At 42.8% G+C, this 21,567-nt stretch overlaps 1 protein-coding gene across 1 annotated transcript in view; it reads right to left on the minus strand.

The window, feature by feature from the left end:
- LOC117345760 (phospholipase A2 inhibitor and Ly6/PLAUR domain-containing protein-like) overlaps window positions 1-21,116 on the minus strand; it is a 37,968-nt gene extending 16,852 nt beyond the window's left edge. The window contains exons 1-3 of the mRNA XM_033914880.1: window positions 21,008-21,116; window positions 10,079-10,198; window positions 9,494-9,646 (exon numbers count right to left, since the gene is read on the minus strand). Of these exons, the coding sequence (XP_033770771.1) occupies window positions 9,494-9,646; window positions 10,079-10,198; window positions 21,008-21,059 (325 nt within the window). The 5' untranslated portion in view covers window positions 21,060-21,116. The remainder of the gene's footprint in view (window positions 1-9,493; window positions 9,647-10,078; window positions 10,199-21,007) is intronic.
- Window positions 21,117-21,567: the final 451 nt, after the last annotated feature.

Below are 21,567 nucleotides of genomic sequence, written 5' to 3' on the forward strand. Positions count from 1 at the left end.
ACAAAGCAGTATAAGTTTTGGTTTGTAATGTGATAGAAAGCCAACTTTGTTAAGTTCTGTCTGGTGGATGTCAAGATATTTTATCATTTTGATTTCAAAGGCCTTATATTCTGCATTGTCTTATAAAATTTCCCTTCAGTGTTCTCACCATAAAATCATTGATGCAGTGTTCTCCTTTATTGAAGTGCTGTCTGACAGAGGTGATATTCTGGTTGGCATTGCAATATTTAATATATCTGTGTAGATTGATCCTAGCATCTGACTTATTCCCAAATTGCTCTGAATGATATATCACATTGGAAAATGAGCTTGTGAAGGATTCAAGTTTCAAGTTTTATTTAAAATTTGATTGATTGCTTAATCAAAATTCTAAGCTCCCATGTGAACTGTGGGGTCCTGTGAACAGTAGCACAGTGAAGGTAGGGGGCGCCTGGGACAGAGGCACTCTTCCACGCCTCCTCTGCCGTATATGATCACCCCCTTGATGCATGTGCACCCTTCTCCGCAATGCCTTACAACACTACTGCATGTGAAATGTGTTGGCATAGCTTGCAGCTTGTTATATTGCAGGGACATGTGCCTTTCTCTTCTATGTGAGCTTTTGTCAGGAGTTTTCTTTTTACTAGTTTTTTGTTTTAGATTAGGTGGCTGTCAGAAAGCCAGCATAGGGGGCACTGGGAATATTTCTTTCAGTAGTTCATCCTCTTAGATTTGTGGATGTAGATTTGTGGATGCTTTTATCAGTTTCTCCAGATCTGGATTATACCAGGGGGATAGGCACTGGAACTGGGGAGGGGGTCACAGGGGCCAGGGCCTCCCCAAAATTGCCATTTTTATCCCTGGTGGTCCAGAGGTGCAGCGGGCAGGAGCGCGCTTTCTGTGCTCTTGTTCTGCTGCTAATCCAGTCAGTGGCAGCTGGTTTCCCTCTTAGCAGCTGGTTTCCCAGCTCGGCACTCAGCAGCTTCTTCTCTGGCTCCCATAAATTTTCACGAATCGCAAGAATTTGCAGGAGCCAGTCAAGAAGCCGCTGAATGCTGAGTGAGCAGGAGTGCAAAAGCATGCTCCTACTCATTGCCGCTCAGTGGCAAAAGAAACCAGCCGCCACTGACCAGGTTAGCAGCGAGGCAGGAGCACAGAAAGCGAGCTCCTGCTCACTGCACCTCTGGACCACCAGGGATTACCAGAGAAGGTAGGAGGAAAGGGCAGGGTGCAGAGTCAGGGAGGGAGGGGTTCTGGGTGCAGAGCCTAACAGGGGTTTGGAGGGAAGGAGGCTGGGTGCAGAGCCTGACAGGGAGGGAGGGGGGGGGGCTTGGTGAAGAGCCTGACAGGGGAGGGAGGGAAGAGGGCTGGATTCAGTGCCTGACAGTGGAGGGAGTGAAGAGGGCTGGGTGCCATGCCTGTCAGGGGAGGGAAGGAAGAGGGCTGGGTGCAGAGCCTGACAGGGGGAGGGAGAGAGGCTGGGTGCAGAGCCTGACAGGGGTGGGCTGGGTGCAGAGCCTGGCAGGGAGAGGCTGGGGGTAAGGAGTTGAGAAGGCAGGGATGGCAGATGCTCAAGGTGTTGGGAAAGACAGATACTGCACGTACTAGGAGAGGGTTAGGAAGGACAAATGCACTGGCTGGGGGGTGAGAGTTAAGAAAGGAGAAAAAGAAAAATGCTGCACAGGTGGAGTAGTGGGAAGGGAGAGAAATAAATGCTGCCGGTGGGGGAGGGAAATGTAATGGATAATTGTTGGACATAGGTGTGTGGCATGAGATGGAAAGAGAGATGATGTATATGGGGAAAGGAAGAAAGAGGGAGAATTGTTGGACATGATAGCGGTGGAGAGGAGGGAGGGAGAAATGTCACACTGGAAGGGAGGAGAGATGACCCAAAGAAGGGAGAGATGCCAGACCACAGAATGGAAGGGAAGGAGGGGAGAGAGAGATGCCAGACCACTGAAAGGAGAGGAGAGAGATGTTAGACCTCGGGAGAGGAGAGAGATTCCAGGCTATGGAGAGAGGAGGAAGATGCCAGACCATATGAGGGAGGAAGGAGGAAGACAGAGATGTCTGACCATGGGAGATTGATGAAATGGTACATAGTGATGGAGGGAAAGGGGAGACAGAGGGAAGAGATGGTGCACAGCGATAGGTGCAACAGGGAAGAGATAATAAGACTCTTCTGTGGTTTATTGTCTTTGTACTGCAATGGATTTTCCCTAGATATTTCACGGGAGGAAGCAATATTCTTGTAAATTATTTTGGATGTTGTATACTTTTTGTTTGAAGGATTTAATCAGGGTTATGAGGTGTTTATCTCTGTCTCTTGGGTCAGAACATATACGAGGGTATTGTGTGGCTTGTCTGTATATAAAGGATTTTTTTGTATGTGAGGGGCATGGAAGCTGGATTTGTTGAGGGAGCTGCATCCGTCTGTAGGTTTACTGTATATAGATGTTTGTATATAGCTATTGTTGTTGGAAACTGTGGCATCCAGAAAGTTGACTACCACGAATACAGAGGGAGGAGTGTACCGTATTTCCTCCAAAATAAGACCTACCCCAAAAATAAGCCCTAGTCATTGGCAGCAATGCTCCCCCCCTCCCCCCACTCCCCGCGTGGTCTGATTAGATTGCTGCACGCTGAGGCTATGAAAGACTGAGTGACTTGCCCAGGGTCACAAGGAGCAGTGCGAGGTTTGAGCCCACAGCCCAAGGGTGCTGAGGCTGTAGCTCCAACCTCTGCACCTCCCCCATTAGTCTGGAATCAAATCTTCTTCCCTCTCCTCCCCTCCCCATATGGTCTGACATCTCTATTAGAGAATGACATCTCTATTAGAGAATGACAGGGAAAAAAATCTGTCCCCGTCACTGCCCTGTCCCCGGATCACCTTCCCCTTCACTGCCCCATCCCCGCCATCCTTTTCACTGCCCCGTCTCTGCCCCACCGTCCCCTTCACCGCCGTGTCCCTGTCCCCACTGTCCCCTACAACGCCCCGTCCCCGTCCCCGCAGCATCCATACAAGCCTCAGTACTGCAATATTTAGCTTATTCCTTCTTTATAAATCAAAGTTCTGGCTGCTGAACTAGAGAAAGAGATGTTCAGCTGGCAGGGCTTTGTTTATAAATTTTTATCAACATAACTAATATACTACTTTGTCCTAAAGCAAAATAAATAAATAAATATAATTTTTTTTTCTACTTTTGTTGTCTGGTTTCTGCTTTCCATATCTTCTCATTCAGTTCCTTCCATCCACTGTCTCTTTTCTCTCTGCATCTTCCATTTACTCTGTTACTGTGCCTCTCCCTTTCCCCCCCAAAAAAAAATGGTCTGGCACCCATCTTCTTCCCTCCACTCCCCCCATAGTCTGGCATCTCTGTCTTCTTCCCTGCCAGCATCTTCTCCCCACTCTTTCTTCCCCATTTCCCTTCAGCATCTTCTCTCAATCTCTCTTCCCAATTTCCCTTCAGCGTCTGTTCCTCTCCACCCACCTTTCCTCCCTTTCTCCCTCCCTGCCCCTTATCTTCGTGGCGCTTTCACCCCCCTATAGCAAGAACACCTTTTAGCCACTTCCGCCATGCACCCGCGACTCCCCCCCCCCCCGGATAACAGGTGGTGAATGGCCTTGTCCCCGTAGCCACGGTGAACACAGTTTTTTTCCCCCACCATTTTGGCGGGTTACCCGCGGCTAGCCGCAGGTAACAGCCACCGTGTCTTTTTCTAATCTCTATCTCCCTCTCTTCCATTTCTTCTTTCCTGCCCCTCACCAATCTGGTATTTCTATCTCTTTCCCTTTCTCCCCCATGCTCTGGCATCTCTCACCTCTCCTTCCCTTAACTCTTTCCCCCTAATCTGGCATTGCTCTCTCCTCTCCCTTTCCTTTTCTGGTCTTCCTTATCAATTTATTTTCTGCTTCTGTCTAGATTCTTACTATCCAGTCCTCAATTTCCCTTTTTTCACTGTGTCTACCTACAGATTGCCACCTTTTTCCTTCACCCCTTCCAGTATCTCACTAACTCTGTCCTATTACCCCATCTAGCATGTACCCTTTTTTTATTTACCCCTTCCATCTATCATGTGCCCTCTTTCTCTACCCCTTCCATCTAGTATCTTCTCCTCTCCACTTCCATCCAGCGTCTGTTCCCTCTCTCCATGGGACTGTTGGATAATCAAGGAGCAAAAGAGATGCTCAGGAAGTATAAAGCCATAGTGGAGAGACTGAGGCTCTCTTTTACTAAGCTGCGGTAGAGGTTTCTACTGCAGCCTAGGGTATTAAATGCTTCAATACTGCTCTGATGCTCATAGGAATTTTATGAGTTTTGGTGCAGCATCAGAGTGTTTAGTGCTCCAGGCTGTGATAGAAACTGCTTAGTAAAAGAAGGGGGGAGGGTGAATGAATTATTTTGGTCTGTACCGAAGATTTATGGCTTCACATCATTCTCTTCATAGTTGGGCTGAGAACTTTTCAGCGGCCCCTAATAGGCGCCATTCTGTCTTTATATCATAGCACCAAAATAGGCATCTTTTTCCTAGTTAAATCTAGACACATACCTGTAGTTATAAACCAAACTACTACTACTATTTATCATTTCTATAGCACTGAAAAGCATATGCAGACTGTACATTTAACATGCAATAGATGGTCCCTTCTCAGAAGAGCTTACAATCTAATTTAGACAGACAGGATGTATAGTGCTGGGAAGTTTCTTGCAAAGAGAATGATAGGATAGGCATAGGTGAATGGGAGTAAGGAACTGAAAGCCAGACATCTGGAAACCCTTGGAGGAATGACAATGGGAAAGATAGCACTGAGTAAGCTGGTGGGAATTGGGTCAGAGGAGCAGGTAGTGGGCTTGGAGGAGAAGGGAAGATGTGCAGTTTCCTCTTGATTTCTGAAAAGGTAGCAGGAGTGGATGGCAGAGTGGATAGCTGGAAATAGAGAAAGGAGGGAGGTGACCTGGTTGAGAACTCAAGGTGAATCTTGTCATAGAATAACTGTCAGAACCAAAAAGTTCCCCTTAACCCAAAGAGACAAAATGGAGGATAGAGACAAACCAACCAGCCAACTGTCTACTACTGAATAGATGTGTATAAATGGGATACCCTCAGTCTCACAGCCTGCATATGGGAACAAGTCCCTAAAGCACCAGCTGTCACAATCAAAACCCACACGGGTATTACTTGTGAAACATCCCTGGGTTACCAAACTAAATTAAACTAGTGCACAAAAGTGCTGAGTGAAAAAAGATGAACAAAATAAACCAAAAAATACTCAAACACGGTGAAATGGTTCGCGTGTCTCTATCCCCCGTTTTGGGGGGTATATGGCGTCCAAAATCAACCGGGCTGGCTCAAGAACGAACAAAATCAAAAAGAGAGTACTTAGCTTCTCAGTAAGTCCAAAAAGTAGAAAAACCAGCTTGAAGTTGACCCGTCCAACGGGGCTCCGTTTCGAAAGGAAAAACCCTCCTTCCTCAGGAACCAACTGTGAAGTTGAACTGTGCTCTCAGATACCAGCCGAAGAATGAAAAGTCCGGAATGAAGATGGCGCTGACCAGAGGAGAACGCCTCTAAATATTTAACTGCAGGGTTTCTGACATAACAACGTCCGTAAACCATAACGTGAGGGCGGGAAGGTTTAAAGATCCGGAAAACTACAAATACTATGAATGATGTTGAAAATGTCCTTCAAATGGCGGTGTGCCATTCAATAAATTTGTTTAATCCTAAAGGTTGTACAGATTGAAGTTCAAAAATCCAGTATTGTTCCCTCCGTTGTAAGTAAGAAACTTTGTCTCCTTCAAGATCCTCAGGAACTTGCTCTATGATGCCCCAGCGTAAATCTGCAAAAGAATGATGATGTTGAACGCAATGGGGAACCATAGGAGAACTCAAAGATTGAGTGTTGATCCGACTCTTATGCTCTATGAAACGAGTTCTTATAGACCTTTGTGTCCGTCCCACATATGCAAGATGACACGGGCAGGTTATGATATATATAACCCATGATATTTTGCAAAAAGTGATAGATTTCAGAGCATAAGATTTATTGGTCTGTGGATGAATCCATATACTACCTTGGATGATGTTTTTACAAATGTCACATGCAGTACTGCACTTTTTCTGATGTTCATTAAGGTGAGCACTCCTAATCTCAGATGAAAATCTAGAACGGACTACGTAATCAGCTACGTTCTTAGATCGGGAATAGGTAATGCAAGGTTGATCCTGAAATATAGAATGAAGTTGGAGAATGTGCCAATGACATCTAATACTTCGGGCTATATTCGCTGCTTGATCGGAAAATGTTAGCACACATATAATCTTGGTCTCTTCAGAGGGAGGTGTATTTTGCAACAATAACTCCCTATTTGCGTACAACGCTCTAAGATAAGCCCGATGAAGAACCTGGTGGGGGTAACCACGCTCCTTGAAGCGGGTATACATGATACGAGCTTGAATCTTAAACTCCTGAATGTCCGAACATAATCTTCGGATCCGAAGGAATTGACTAACTGGCAAGGACTGTTTTAACTGAGTCAGATGACAACTAGAATAACTCAAGTAATTGTTCACTTCAACAGGTTTTCTATACACTATAGTGATAAGTATAGGGCCATTTTTTCATCCAAAAAAGATACCTCTTTTTTGTCCATAGTCATGGTAAACCTCAGATTGGAATCCTGATTGTTCAACCACTCTAGGAAAAATGGTAACAGTTCTTGCGGACCATCACAAATGCAAAACACATCATCAATAAATCTCAACCAGATTTTAATATAGGTAAACCATGGCGAAGGATATAAATATTGCTCCTCAAAGTTAGAAACATTTAAAGTAGCAATACTTGGGGCAGCTGCTGTGCCCATAGAAATGCCATGGTTTTGTAAAAAATAGTCCTTGTCGAATCAAAAATAATTATGTTTTAGAACTAGTTGTGCTAGCTGGATGAGAAAGTCAGCTCTAAGGCGGTCATGAAGGATATCTTGCATGAAAATCCTAGATATAAGTTCTAATGCTGTCGCCTGTGGTATGTTAGAATATAAGGATTCCAAATCAAGGGTTATCAAGATGTGAGTATCTTTCATATCTGATATTTGATGGATTGTGGATAAAAAATGTGTGGTGTCTTTCACATAAGACTTAGCCTTACTAACCAGCGGTTTAAGAAACCAATCGATGAATTTGGACAGAGGTTCCAAAACCGTGCCCCTGAGGGACATGATGGGACGGCCAGGGGGAGGTTGTATACCCTTGTGAATTTTAGGAAACAGGACACCGAGGAAAAAGTACTTTAAGATACTTCGTTTCTGCTTTAGTGATTTGTCCTTCAGTGAATGCTGTATATACTATATTGGCAACCATACTAACTAAAGCGGCTGTAGGATCTCCGCTAAGCAATGTGTAAAAGCGAGAATCTGTTAATTGTTTGCTAGCTTCGGTGTAATACTGATCGCGGTTCAAAATCACAATAGAACTCCCCTTGTCAGCAGGTTTAATAATGCGTTGTTGGTCTCTGCTGAGTTCTTTTAAAGCACAAAGTTCTCGTCTAGATATATTAGAATATCTCCTAGATTTATGGTGAGCATTATGTTCTAACGTTTGAATATCTTTAAGAACTAGCTCACGGAATGTGTGTAAATTCAGGTCTAAAGGACAGGGGGGTTGCCACCTAGATTTCGCTCGAAAAATCGAGGAATCGGTACAGGCAGGTTGATTCTGAAAAAATAGCTGAATTTGGAGGGATCTAATAAACCGCTCAATATCACACCGAGCAGTAAAAGGATCATGGAAGAGAGGGGACAAATGACAACACTCTCTCCAAAACAGCTTGCTGGTCAGGTGAAAGGGGAATGCCCGATAGGTTATTGATTATTGATTTGTGGAACTCTTTGACCTGGTTTGGGGATGAGATTGTAGGTTTGAATTGGCATATTGTCCTCTGTTTGTGCCCCTCCCCCTCTGTCTGTTTACTCTCTGTCTCTGATAGCCTCCCCGGGCCCCCCTGGGTAAAAAAGCCCGGGGATTTAGATCTCAAACTGGAATCCTCTGCACCACTGCTTGATGCTGAGTCTAGATCTGTATATGTATGGGGCTCTGAAATAGTGGTAGTGGTTTCTTTAAATTGTAACCATGAATATATGTTCCTTTTGGAATAATCATCAGCATCCCGGTGAAATTTCTTGATCTTGGATTGCCGGGTCTTGTTCCTGAACTGTTCTAAAGATCTAAAATGGGGGATAGAGACATGCGAACCATTTCACCGTGTTTGAGTATTTTTTGGTTTATTTTGTTCACCTTTTTTCACTCAGCACTTTTGTGCACTAGTTTAATTTAGTTGGGTAATCCAGGGATGTTTCACAAGTAATACGCGTGTGGGTTTTGATTGTGACAGCTGGTGCTTTAGGGACTTGTTCCCATATGCAGGCTGTGAGACTGAGGGTATCCCACTTATACACATCTATTCAGTAGTAGACAGTTGGCTGGTTGGTTTGTCTCTATCCTCCATTTTGTATCTTTGGGTTAGGGGGAACTTTTTGGTTTTGGCTATTTTGGCAGTTTTCCCTCCTTTGGGTTTTTGCATTGTTCATAGAATAACTGTGTCATCATATGTGGAGAAAGTGAAGGAGGATTGGAGGTAGGGGAACTTTCAGTAGACAGTTGATTATGTCAAATAGATGGAGACCTTTAAAATATGCAAAAACAGTATTGGCTCCTTTTACGAAGCCGCAGTAGTGGTTTAATGTGCGTAATAGCATGCGGTAAACTGCCGGCCGCACTAGTCGCTACTGCCTCCTCTTGAGCAGGCGGTAGTTTTTCAGCTAGCACGGGGGTTAGCGCGTGATTAAAAATCACGCGCGATAAAGCCACTGTCGCAGCTTCGTAAAAGGAGCCCTATGTGTTGAGAGGATTCTGGGTTGATGCTGTTTATTTAATGAGTACCAAATCAGTAGTATTGTTATTGTTTTGCACTGGTGTGTTTTCTTGGTGTCTACCAGTTAGTCTAAAAGGGAAGCCCAAATATAAACAGGGGTACATTGTCCTCAGGCTTCACTGGTTTCCCTCTAGTAGAGGGCTATATTTTTTATTTATTTATAAATTTTCACATTATTTAACAAGCATATCATCTTGTACAGAAAGTGTAATTAAGATAACATAATATTTATATTACTTTCCATCCAGAAAATAAATCAAACTATAATAGGAAAATATCTCTCTACTTAATCACACACTAGACCTCAAAATTAGAATCCAAGATTAAAGAATAGGAGTGATTAAAATATAAAATAATAAGCAAGAAAACACATTATCTGATGCTAAAATAGAGCTAAATTATTACTTGGACATAGATATTTCTCCATTTTCAAGGCGCTTCATGGAGAGGAAAGCCGTCAAATGAGCCGGTTCAAAGAACACAGTAGAGGGCTATAAATAGTCTCCCTAGCAAAAATAATAATATCCCTCTGACCTGGAGTATTCTGCATGGTTTGATAGACAGAGACAGAGATCCTACCTGTGAAACTTTCTCTGTTGCAGTTGTCTTCCTTGCAACATTTATTGTACATATAAAAATCAAATCCAATGCTAGTGGTATGTAAGGGCCTGTCACAGACATTGGGGTCATACTTCATACACCCTTTGAACATTGACGAATGTAGATTATTTTCTATGAAAGTAAGAAGATATTAATACGAATTACACTTAGAGAAATTCTGAAGATATATGAACAGAGATCAGCATTTCATCTTGCGGGGATCTTTAGTTGAATCTATAAAATTTATACTTTGGAGGATTTATTATTTTTATTTTTATTTTTTTACAAGGCAGGAAACTGGAACCAAGTCAGTAATGGAATGGCCTCTGACCTCATCAGCCTCTCCCTAGAACAGGGATGTCAAAGTCCCTCCTCGAGGGCCGCAATCCAGTCGGGTTTCCAGGATTTCCCCAATGAATATGCATGAGATCTATTAGCATACAATGAAAGCAGTGCATGCAAATAGATCTCATGAATATTCATTGGGGAAATCCTGAAAACCCGACTGGATTGTGGCCCTTGAAGAGGGACTTTGACATCCCTGCCCTAGAAAACAGGACTCACCTGTTGTGGCGCTTTCTCTTCTGCTAACACACACTGTCTCATCTTCTTTGCACTTATCTGAGACTCCTGAGCATGAATCATTATAAATGTTCAGGCAATGATCACAATTCAGACAGAGTCCTGAGGAAAGATAGAAACCATGTGATATATACAGTACACACTACTGAATTTCAGTCACAGTTCTTTAATTCCTTTGTTTACATCTCTACTATATCTCTATCTCTTCTCTTCTTCACCCCATCTTACATTACATTACATTACATTACATTATCCTGCCAATACCATTCAGAAGTTCTAGGCGGTTTACAACAAGAGTTGGCCTGGGCATTTCCAGGGAGAATACATGGTTAATAAATGTAGTATGCATCGAGGTCTGTGAAGGGTCGATCAGGTTTAGTTAGATCATTTGACAAATTTCTTGAATAGAAAAGTTTTAAGTTCTTTCTTGAATGTTTTGTCGTTGGGCGTCATAGTCAGCAGATTGGAGAGGTGGCGGTCTAGTTTTGCTGCTTTGGTGGCTAATAGTCTGTCGTATATTTTTTTTTGCTTTGTATACCTTTGATTAGGGGGTGGATGAAATGTGCACGAATTGTCCTTGGTCTGGATGTGTTTTTCCTGATTAGGTGGTTGCTCAGACTTGGTCCGTTTCCATTTAGGGCTTTGAATAGGGTGCAGTAAAATTTGTATTGTATGCGTGCTTGTACTGGGAGACAGTGTGAATCTCAGAAAGCGGTGGTGATGTTGTCATATTTTTTCAGCGAGTAAATCAGTCTAAGAGCTGTATTTTGGACTGTTTGTAATTGTTTTAGCATGTTGGTTGGGCATGACAAGTATAGGATGTTAAAGTATTCCAGGAGTCCTAGGATTAATAATAATAATAATAATTTTATTCTTGTATACCGCCATACCAAAAAAAGTTCTAGGCAGTTCACAACAAACTGGGCTAGTACATGAAATACGATGAAATACAACAGATTGGAATAATAGAAACTTAACAATAGTGAACAGAAAGCAAATTCCAAAATAATGCAGATAAAATACATTACAAAAATTTAAAAATGCTTGATAAAATACCAGCTAACAAGCAAGAAAATGATGCATATGATACAAATAAAATGTCAGCTGAATCTAAACTAGTTTAAAAAAGAATGCAGTTAAAAAAATCTAATCTAATCTAATCCTTAGGTTTGTATACCGCATCATCTCCACGTTCGTAGAGCTCGGCGCGGTTTACAGTAGATGAAATAGGAAGGAATTACAACAAAGGGTTAGAGGTAAAAGTATGAAGAATATTTAGAGGACTTGGGATGCCAGATATGAAGAGTTTTTGAGGAATTGGGATACCAAAGTGTGGAGAGAGGCTTACATTTTTGAGAAAGGCCAGGTTTTCAAATGTTTGCGGAAAACTTGGAGAGAGCTCAAGTTCCGAAGAGGGGAGGTAAGGTTGTTCCAGAGCTCAGTGATTTTGAAGGGGAGGGAGGTCCCTAGCTTTCCTGTATGGGAAATGCCTTTTAGCGAGGGGAAGCATAGTTTTAATTTCTGGGAGGGTCTGGTGGTATTAGGGTTTGAGGAATTCTAAGAAAGAGGGATAAAGGGAGGGAGGATACCGTGTAGGATTTTGAAAGCTAAACAGGCGCATTTAAAGTGGACCCTGGCTATTATCGGAAGCCAGTGAAGCTTGGACAAGAGCGGGGAGACATGATCAAATTTACTTTTAGCGAAGATGAGCTTGGCCGCGGCATTCTGAATCCGCTGAAGTCTGTGGAGGTTTTTCTTAGTTAGGCTTAAGTACGGTAGATAGAGTTGCAATAGTCCAATCTGGAAAGGATGATGGATTGGACAAGGAGGGTAAAATGTTTTTGATAGAAGCAGGATCTAACTTTCCTCAGCATGTGAAGGCTGAAAAAGCATTTTTTTACCAAGGATTGGAGGTGGTCATTGAAGGACAATGTGGAATCAATGATGACGCCCAAGAAATTGCTCGAGAACTCAAGCTGCAGAGTGGAGCCAGAGGGTAGTGGGATGGAGGTGGGTAGTTGGTCTAGTTTTGGGCCGAGCCAAAGAAGTCTTGTTTTGGACTCGTTCAGTTTCATTTGCACAGTGTGGGCCCAGGATTGTAGGTTCATTATATAAGAGGATATGTTCTTAGAGAGGTTGGTGAAGTTCGAATCGGTCTCAAGGAGGACGAGGATGTCGTCAGCATAAATGTAAATTGTTTCAAGGGGGGATAGATGGAGGAGTTTTAGGGAGGACATATAGATGTTGAAAAGGATAGGAGATAGGGGAGAGCCTTGTGTGACTCCACAACTAACCTAACCAGCAAAGTTCATGCATATAGTACAGCTAAAGATACATCAATGGATCTAAAAAGAAGAAAGAGCCCTCTAGGATAATTTTTCGAAGCCATGAATTCAGTTTAACAGCTTGAAATGAGAGGGTTCTCTCAAGGAACTTCTTATAACGACAGGATAGATAAACAAGTGTACTCTGCATGCGATCTTATTAGCATGACTCAAAGAAAAATGAGGCATGAGGTAACCTGGTGATAATCCAGAAACCGATTTATAACAAATACAAGAAAATTTAAACAGAATTCTATACTCTCTTGGTAACCAATGGAGTTTTAAATAAAAAGGAGTAATATGCTCTCATTTTTTTAAACTAAAAATGAGACGAACAGAAGTTTTCTGAATCATTCAGTTTTTTAAGAATTTTCTTGTAAGCACCTAAATATATATTGTTACAATAATCAAGAATGCTTAAAATAGAAGACTGTACCAATAAACAAAATGAAGTTTCATCAAAGTACTTCTTAATGGTGCGAAGCTTCCAAAGCACAGAGATGCATTTCTTAAACAATAAATCGGTATGTTGTTCCAATGTAAGATGTTTATCCAAGGTATTGTAGTCCAAGCCATTCACCTGTATTGATGTTTCTTTAATCTTATCATTGGGAGAAGCTAAAAAGAATTTAATTTTTTCCGCATTTAATTTCAGTTTAAAAGCAATCATCCAGAGTTCAATCTGACTTAAAATAGTCACTAAAAAATGTAAGAACTCGGGTGATAGACAAGTTAACAGGATGGCAATTGTAATGTCATCCGCATAAATGTAAAACTTGAGCTTTAAGCTTTGCAGCAAATTTCCCAAGGAAACAATATAAATGTTAAACAAAGTGGGAGACAGAGGCGAGCCCTGCGGCACCCCACATTAGCGCTTATACCAAGAGTTTGAATTGTTTGTTGTTGAAGTATTTTCGGATTTGCCTTAGGTTGCGCATGGTTGCAAATGCCTTCTGGATCGTTTTGCTGATTTAAAGTTGCATGGTGCAGCCTTTATCTATCATTATTCCCAGCAGTTTTAGATTGGGTTGCATTGGGTATGTGATGGAGTCTATTTCAAGGTTTGTTATGGTTAGGTTGTTTTTTTTCTAGAAGTAAGAAATTGGTTTTGTCTTGATTCAGCTTTAATTTGTGGTCTCTCATCCATTTTGACACTGTTTCTAGTGCAGTGTGTAGTTTGTTCGTTGTGCTGGGGTTGGTTTGGTTGAAAGGCAGGAGGATGGTGATGTCATCTGCATAGCTGTATGAAGTTATGCCTATTTCATCTAAGCGTGTGCCAAGTGTGGCTATGTAAAGGTTGAAGAGTGTTGGAGATAGTGGGGAGCTGCAGGGGTTGTTGCAGGATTCTGACTGTTCCTTGTTTGCTTTAACTCTGTATTTTCTTGAGCGGAGGAATCCTTCAAACCAATTGTGGACTTTTCCTGTGATTCCTATTGCCTCCAGTGTTTGTAGTAGGATGTTGTGATCTACTAGGTCAAATGCCGCTGTGAGATCGAGTTGTATGAGTAGCATTTTTTTGCCTTTACGTAGGTGTTGTTTGGCTATGTCTAGGAGAGAGACTACCGTAATAGTGTTTCTGTGCTGTAGTTGCCTCTGAAGCCTGATTGTGAGGGGTGGAGTATGTTGTGGTTTTCTAAGTATTCGGTGAGAAATTTTTGCTAGGAGGTCTTACATTAGCTTGATGTAAAGCGGTATGGAGGCTATATGTTGTACATCACTTAGCAATTTAAATAGGCGATTCATTAAGAACAAATAAAACTTGAAACTTGAAATATAGATCTGTAATTGGATGGCTGATCTGTAACTCCCTTTGGGTCTCTCAGGATAGGGGTTATGATGATTTTGGATAGGTCTTGTGGAAATTGGCCCTCTGTTAGCATGTAACTGATCCACTGCATGAGGTGAGTGTGGAATTTAGTGTTGGCAGCTTTTAACAGATATGGGAGGCAGTGGTTGAGGTTGCAGGCTGCATGATTATATTTGTTGTAGAGTCTTTCTAAATCAGGCCATTGTAAGTTTGGGAAGTCTGACCAGTTTCTGTCTGCTGCGTAGGCCTCTTTTTCTATGGGTGGTAGTGAGATTTCATCAAGATGGCTTGGGGTTCCGGTGAAAGTGTTTCTGGCTGTTGAGATTTTGTTTCTGAAGAATTCAGCCAGTTGGTTTGCTGTGGGAGGAGGGGCGGTTTTGGTGGCTAGATAGGGTTTGGTGTCTGTAAGTTCCTTTAGTAGTTTGAAAAGTTTTTTGGTGTCTTGGATTTCTGTGCCTATTTGACTGGTGTAGTATGATTTCCTTTTTTTTTTTAATTAGCTTTTGTATGTATTGTTTGTTCAGTATTCTCCAGGTTGTTTTTGTGTGTTCTTGGTTGTCTTTTCTCCATTCTCTTTCAAGAAGTCTGCATTGTCGTTTGAGTTGTAGTAGTTTGTTGTCAAACAATTTGTCTGAGCATCTGCAGATTCTGGTTTTTATTTGCGGTTGTGTCATGTCTTCAACCTTGGGGTTGTCATCTTGGATCATGGTATCTACTTTGTTCCAGAATTTAAGTGGGTCGATCTTTTTGTGTGTTTCGTATGTTATGCTTTGGTTACCGTATATACTCGAATATAAACCAGAATTTTGGGGCCCAAAAATTGGTCCAAAAATGGGGGTCCAAGTTTATATTCGGGTCATCCCCCAGTGACCACCTGAAACCCTCCTGAACTTCCTGCAGGCCTACCTTAGGCCGGGACAGGAGGGATCCCTCCCGACTCCTGCCCCGGCCGACACTATCAATTACCACCCTCCCTCCATCCCTCCCTTGCATACCTGTTGGTTCCCTGGTGGTCCAGCGTGTATCCTGTGCTGAAATCTTCCAGAAGATTGTAAAGGTAATTAGCCAGCAGCGCACCCAGGCCGGCACGCAGGCTACTAAAAATGCTGCATTATGAGTCATTAGGGATTATCAAAGATGGAGCATATAACTCCCTTGCAATCTAAGCTTCATTGATTGCCCACTGTTTTTGACATTTTTTTGTCCTACAAGACCATTGTGTTCTCATTGTACAGTAAGAGGCAAATTCTATAAACAGCATACTGACTGTAGCCAGTGGTAGGCATCCTACTGCTGTCTAACCAGCTAATCAGGATGCACGTTTTCTTAAAAAAAAAAAAATCCTGTGGCTGGCTGCCTACACTATAGGCATCTGTCATGAGTGCAGGGAGGCACCTAAGGATGCTTAAGCTTGCCCAAGGCTGGGAGTGGGCATGGTTTTGCCAAGAAGTTGCCTTGGGCAAGCTTAAGCAGCCCTAGGCGTATCCCTATAGCCACGATAGGCACCTGAAATGTAGGCCAACAAAAATCTGGTTTACATTTCAAATAGATGCGGCCGTTATGTTGATCACAGCAAAGAAATATCATTGCTGTGATCAGCTGAACGGCCACAGCAAGGAACTTTCCCTCTATGAAGTCAGCCAGCAGGAGGGATGCCCACTCCCTCCCATCGCAACCCCCGAACCTCTGACACTGTGTGCGGCAAGAGGAATGCTCACACCCTCCTGCCGCTGACGCCATCAATCTCCTGAACTCCTGACACTCCCAAAACTCCCCTCCACATCCAATTGGCAGGAAGGATGCCCACTCCCTCCTTCCACTGGCCCTGTTGATACCCCAGACACTGCCCAACACCTAACCAACATTTTTTGACATTTCCCAACACCCAGCCAACACTCTCCAACGCCCACCCGACACTCGCCTGACATTCCCCAATACTCCCCAACATACCCCAACATCCCCGACACTCACCCGACATTCCCCGACACCCACCCGACATTCCCCAAGATTCCATAACACTGCTTGACACTCATCCGACATTTCTCAACACCCACCTGACACTCACCAATATTCCTCAACACCTACCTGACATTTCCCAACACATCCCGATACTCCCTCATACCCCAGTACATCCCCTGACACCTCCCGACCCCCCAAACCTTTGGGAGATGACCAGCAAGAGGGATGCCCACTCCTCCTTCCGGCAGGCCCACCTCTTCAAAAATGATGAGCTTTCCCCTTCCTCGTGCATTCTGGGATGCACTGGAGAAGGGCCTAAGGCTCCGATTGGTCCAGGCACCTAAGGGCCATCCTGGAGTCTAAGGCCTCCTTCCCAGTGCTTTCTGGGATGCACTGGAAGTGGCCTAAGACTCTGATCAAATACTAAAGGCGTCTGTCTGGGTTAGGCGTCTGTCCCTTAGGGCAGATACGATTCTGTGTAGAATGCCGGTGTGCGATTCTGAGCTGCTTCTTAGGTGGCTGCAGAAACAAGTGTGCTATACAGAATTTCCCCTTAAATGTCTTTTGGAGTTTCCCTCATTTCAAGAAATTCTTTTTTGGCTGGTCTATCTATCTGGAATGAATTGCCTTTGCTGTGAAGGATGCGCTGCTTATGTGGAGGGGGGTGACAAAGAAGAAGTAAGGGAGGGGAGAAGGAAAAAAATGTTGCACCCGATTGGGGAAAGGGAGGGAGAGAGGGAGAAGGAAGACCAGGAAAGGAAGAGGAGAGGAAAGGGAGATGTCAGACCACAAAGAAGGGAGGGAGAGAAGGGAAAGAGAAATGTTTCACTCAGTTGGGGAGAGGGAGGGAGGGAGAAGGAAGAACTGGGAAGGGAGAGGAAAAAGAAGGAGGGAGGGAAAGGAAGAATAGAAGATGCCAGAATATGGATGGGGAGTGAAAGATGGAAGGAGAGGAGAGAGATGCCAGGGAATGGGGGTAGGGGAGGGAAGGAGATAGATCCCAGACCAGAGGAAAAGGAAGGACAGGAGATGGCAGAGTATGGAGGGGAAGGAGGAGATGGAAGGGAATGAAAGGAGAGAGATGCCAGGGCATGGGGGGCAGGGAAAGAGACAGTGATGCCACAAAATAGGGTGGGGTGGGGTGGGGTGGAAATGAAGGAGGGAAATGAGAAGAGAGATATGTCAGAGCAAAGGGGAGGGGTGGAGACAGAGAGAGAAAAATAGAGAGGGGGGTGAAGCCGATATGAATCATGTACAAAGAAAAGAAGGCGCACAAGATAAACAGTTTATGGACGGGACATAGATAAAGGGAAGATGCCATATGAAATGGGGAGAGGGTGGACATTGGATGGAAGGGTGAGGGCAGACAGTGGATGGGAGAGAGAGAGGGTGGACAGTGAATGGAAGGGGCAGAGAGAGAGAGAAGGCAGAAGCTGGATGGAAGGGGCAGAGAGAGGGCAGTTGCTGCATTGGAAGGAACTCTCAGCTGGAGATCTGTATCAGAAATAATTTTAGTACTTATATCTTCAATCTCCCTGATGATGGACTCAACTGAAACTCAGCTGGAGCTAGAGGCTTTTGCTGATTGAACAATATAAGTAACTAAAACTGGAAAACAATAACGATTAAGAAGAGAGAACCTCAGAACTGATTAAGCATTTCTTATTGGATCATGAATATAAGGAACAACTGGCTTGGTCAAGTCTATGGATTACAACTCAAGGAGATTGTGACTTTAATTGACTCATCATCAAGTTAAGTGACCTTTATTGGGTCTGAATGGCTTCAATACTTAACATCATTAAGAGCCTTGAAGATTGATTAATGGACTCTATTTAAAAGCTTTAGATAGTACCTTTAGCTTTTCCCTGCTTATGATTTTGTTATTAATAATAATAACAGTTTATATACCGCAGGACCGTAAAGTTCTATGTGGTTTATAATTAGAAATGTTACAGATTAGTAATGTTACAGATTAAATGGAATAAACATAGTACAGACTTAATTATTGATAGTTCTAGCGATCATTTGTTGAGGATTGAGATTGTATAGGTTGGTTTACTAAGTACAGTGGTACCTTGGATTACGAGCATAATCCGTTCCAGGAGCATGCTCGTAATCCAAAATGCTCGAATATCAAAGCAAGTTTCCCCATAGGAAGTAAAGGAAACTTGCTTTGATATGTTCCCACCCCCACCTTCCCCCCCCGAGGCCAGCAGCGCTGCTCCCCCCCACGAGAACCGGCATTGCTCCCCCCGAAGGCCCCCCTCGCGAACCGGCACCCTTCCCCCTGCGATCCGGCACCCCCCCGCTGCCATCGGGCACCCCTCCGCCGCCACTGTCACCATCCCGCTGCGACCTGAGATCCCCCAACCCACCCGAACCCTCTTCTTACTTCCAGTGTAGCCTCTGCATCGGCACCGGCACCAGCATGTCCTGTGCGTTGGTGCCGGTGCCCGAAAATTTGCTTCCTGTGCCGGGCCTTGAGCATGGAAGGAAAGAGCTGGGTTGGGAATGTAGATCATCTTGTGAATGGTGTGTGACAGAGAGAGTACTGTCATGTTGGAAGAAACCCTGCAGTGCTCTAAAACTATCCCTAAACCTACCCCTAGAAGCAGGCAGGTTAGGGAAACTGCCCTGCAGAATTTATCCCCAGTGAAAAAGGGACCCAATTATACTTGCCTAGTTCTAATGCAGGGAATGCTAAAAGCAAAGAACTACAAGGACCAGCATGCACCAGGCAGGTGATAGCAAAACCCACAAAGGGATTAGCTCCTGCAATCAACTTTGCTGGGGGCAGGGTTAATGAGCAGGGAAGCTATCCAGGCTCATTAGCAAAGCACTAGAGAACCACAGGTATTTTGAGGGCCAATCAGCCCATGCTAGGGAAAAGGATGTGTTCTCTAGGCCAAAGCAGGCAGAGACAGAAGCAGAAGCAGCCACAAGCTTACAGGATACCTGAATCATTGGAGAGAAGCAGACTTGTGCTAACCAGGTTTCAGAGGAGAGAAGCCAGCATTCTCCACAGAAAGCAAGGAGTAAACCTCAGGTCTAAAACTTCTAATCATTCTTTTGAAGGTAATGATGAATTTGATACAGAAATGCCAGAAGAAATGCTTGTAAATGATTTTGAAATGGAACCTGAGGAGTCATGCTTGTTTGAGAGCATGATTACAGAGTAAAGTTTGGGGAAAGTATAAATGCTGTTTCTGATAAGGTGGTGTTACCTCACAAGACTACCAGAGGAGTTAAGACTTACTGCCTCTGATTGATTTAAGAATACCAGAAGGATCAGGAATTACTTCTTCTGATGTAATTAAGGGTAACAGAAGAGTTAAGAATCAAGTTTCAAGTTTATTATAAATCTGATTAATCGCTTATTCAAAATTCTAAGCGATGTACAAATCAATAAAATGACAAAATTTTAGGGGGAAACAAAACAAACACTTAGAACTAACCTAACAAAACATATTGAAACAAAAGGAAAGCATGGGAAAAGAAATACAAGTTGTTGATAGTAAGACACGGATAGGAAAATTAAAACAATAGGAAGGGAGAGAGCAATGTGCTTCAAAAAAGTTATGAAATAGGATTCAATTGAGGCTTCTGGTCAGGCTTTCTAGCTATCAAATGCATCTTTAAACAGAAAGTTTTTTAACTTGCTCATAAATCTGTCTAGATTATGTTTTTCCCTTAAATAAATAGGGAGGGAATTCCATGTATGGGGGGCTGTGACAGAAAAAATGAATTGCCGCTGTGTATTAATAATTTTGAATGAGGGAACTGTTAATAGATATTGGTCGTTTGACCTCAGTAATCTTGTTGAGGTGTAGGGAATCAATAATTTATTAATAAAAGCGGGAGTTTTGTAAAGAAGAGATTTGAGAGTTAACAAACTTAATTTATATGTTACGCAGTAAACAACTGGGAGCCAATGCGCTTTCTTAAGGAGAGGTGTCACATGATTGAATTTCTTAGCTTTCATTATAAGTTTAATTGAGGCATTTTGTATAATCTGTAAACGTCTGATTTCATTTTGGGCTATTCCCTTAAACAGAGCATTACAATAGTAGATTTTTGAAATTACCAAAGGATGAATTAATGTGTTAAGTGACTTTGGACATAAGAATTTCAAAACTGAACGAATTTGACGTAGTCTGAAAAAAGTTGATTTAGCAATACTACTAATGTGGTTGTGATAGATTAGTTTATAATCAAAAATAACCCCTAGAATCTTAATGCTACTGATCGACTGTAAAGTGGAACCCTTGATAGTGATTGGGAAATTGAGCTTAGGATCATCTTTCCAGGGAAAAAGCATAACATTTGATTTATTAACATTGAGAGCTAATCTGTTAGCATCGAGCCATTGGTGAATCTGTTCAAGTTTCTGATTGATTCTTATTGATTTTCTGAATTTCCATAACCACAAGAGAACTGTGGGGAACCTGTCCAAGTAGTGCAAGCAGGATGCAGGTTCCAGGACTTGAAATTGAAAAGTTATTTTTGTGTTTTTCTTGAGCTTTATTAGTGAATAAAGCATGGTAGGCTAACAGGCTGTTTAGCCACCAATGAGAGTTTTTATTTTGTATGTTTTGGAATTGCACTACAATATAAGACCAAAAAATAAAGTCATCTTAAAATTCACACTAAACACCTGTACTGAACCTTCTTATTTTGATGCAGACACCCCTCTACCCCTCCATGCTTCATTCAACTGCTCAGCTGAGGCTTGGATGACCCAGGTCAGGGCTCTACTCCAGTCCAAGTCTTACCTGGTCACAGGTGGTAGAAAGAGATTGCAGCAAAGAGCCTCCTTACCTGTGGCTGTCAGAGCAAAGATGATACATATGCTGGTAAGAAAAGTCCTCATGATGCAGGAGAGAGGATGGAGCTAGCTGCAGAATATGACAGTCTGAGCTTATACTCTGGTCCCTAGAATCCTTCCTACTTAGGATGCAGTATTTATACCCTGGTAAATAAAAGCACCTGTTCCAACCAGGACATTTGCTTGTGAGAAATATCTACCTTTAAATATGCAATCAGGCAGTGTCACATCAGAAGCTCTAGGCCAAGTAAAATGGTCCCTGTGAAGTTGCTGCAGATTTTCATTAAATAAAGACATTAAGAGGAGGAAGATCCTCCACATGACACGAAAAATTTTCTCTCACAGATTAATTATGATGTGTTTGTTAAAAGCAGGATATTTATATAGCACATCTTTCAGATCTTTTAAAATCCCAACACATTCAGAATCTGATTATTAAACAAATATCTGTATTTAATTATGAGAATATGAGATGTTGCTTTCCCATAGAATCACTACTCCATATTCATGTATGGACCACACTATCCCTCTCCAAAGCTTGAGTACAGAAAGA

Source organism: Geotrypetes seraphini, chromosome 11, assembly GCF_902459505.1.
Source record: "Geotrypetes seraphini chromosome 11, aGeoSer1.1, whole genome shotgun sequence".
NCBI lineage: Eukaryota > Metazoa > Chordata > Amphibia > Gymnophiona > Dermophiidae > Geotrypetes > Geotrypetes seraphini.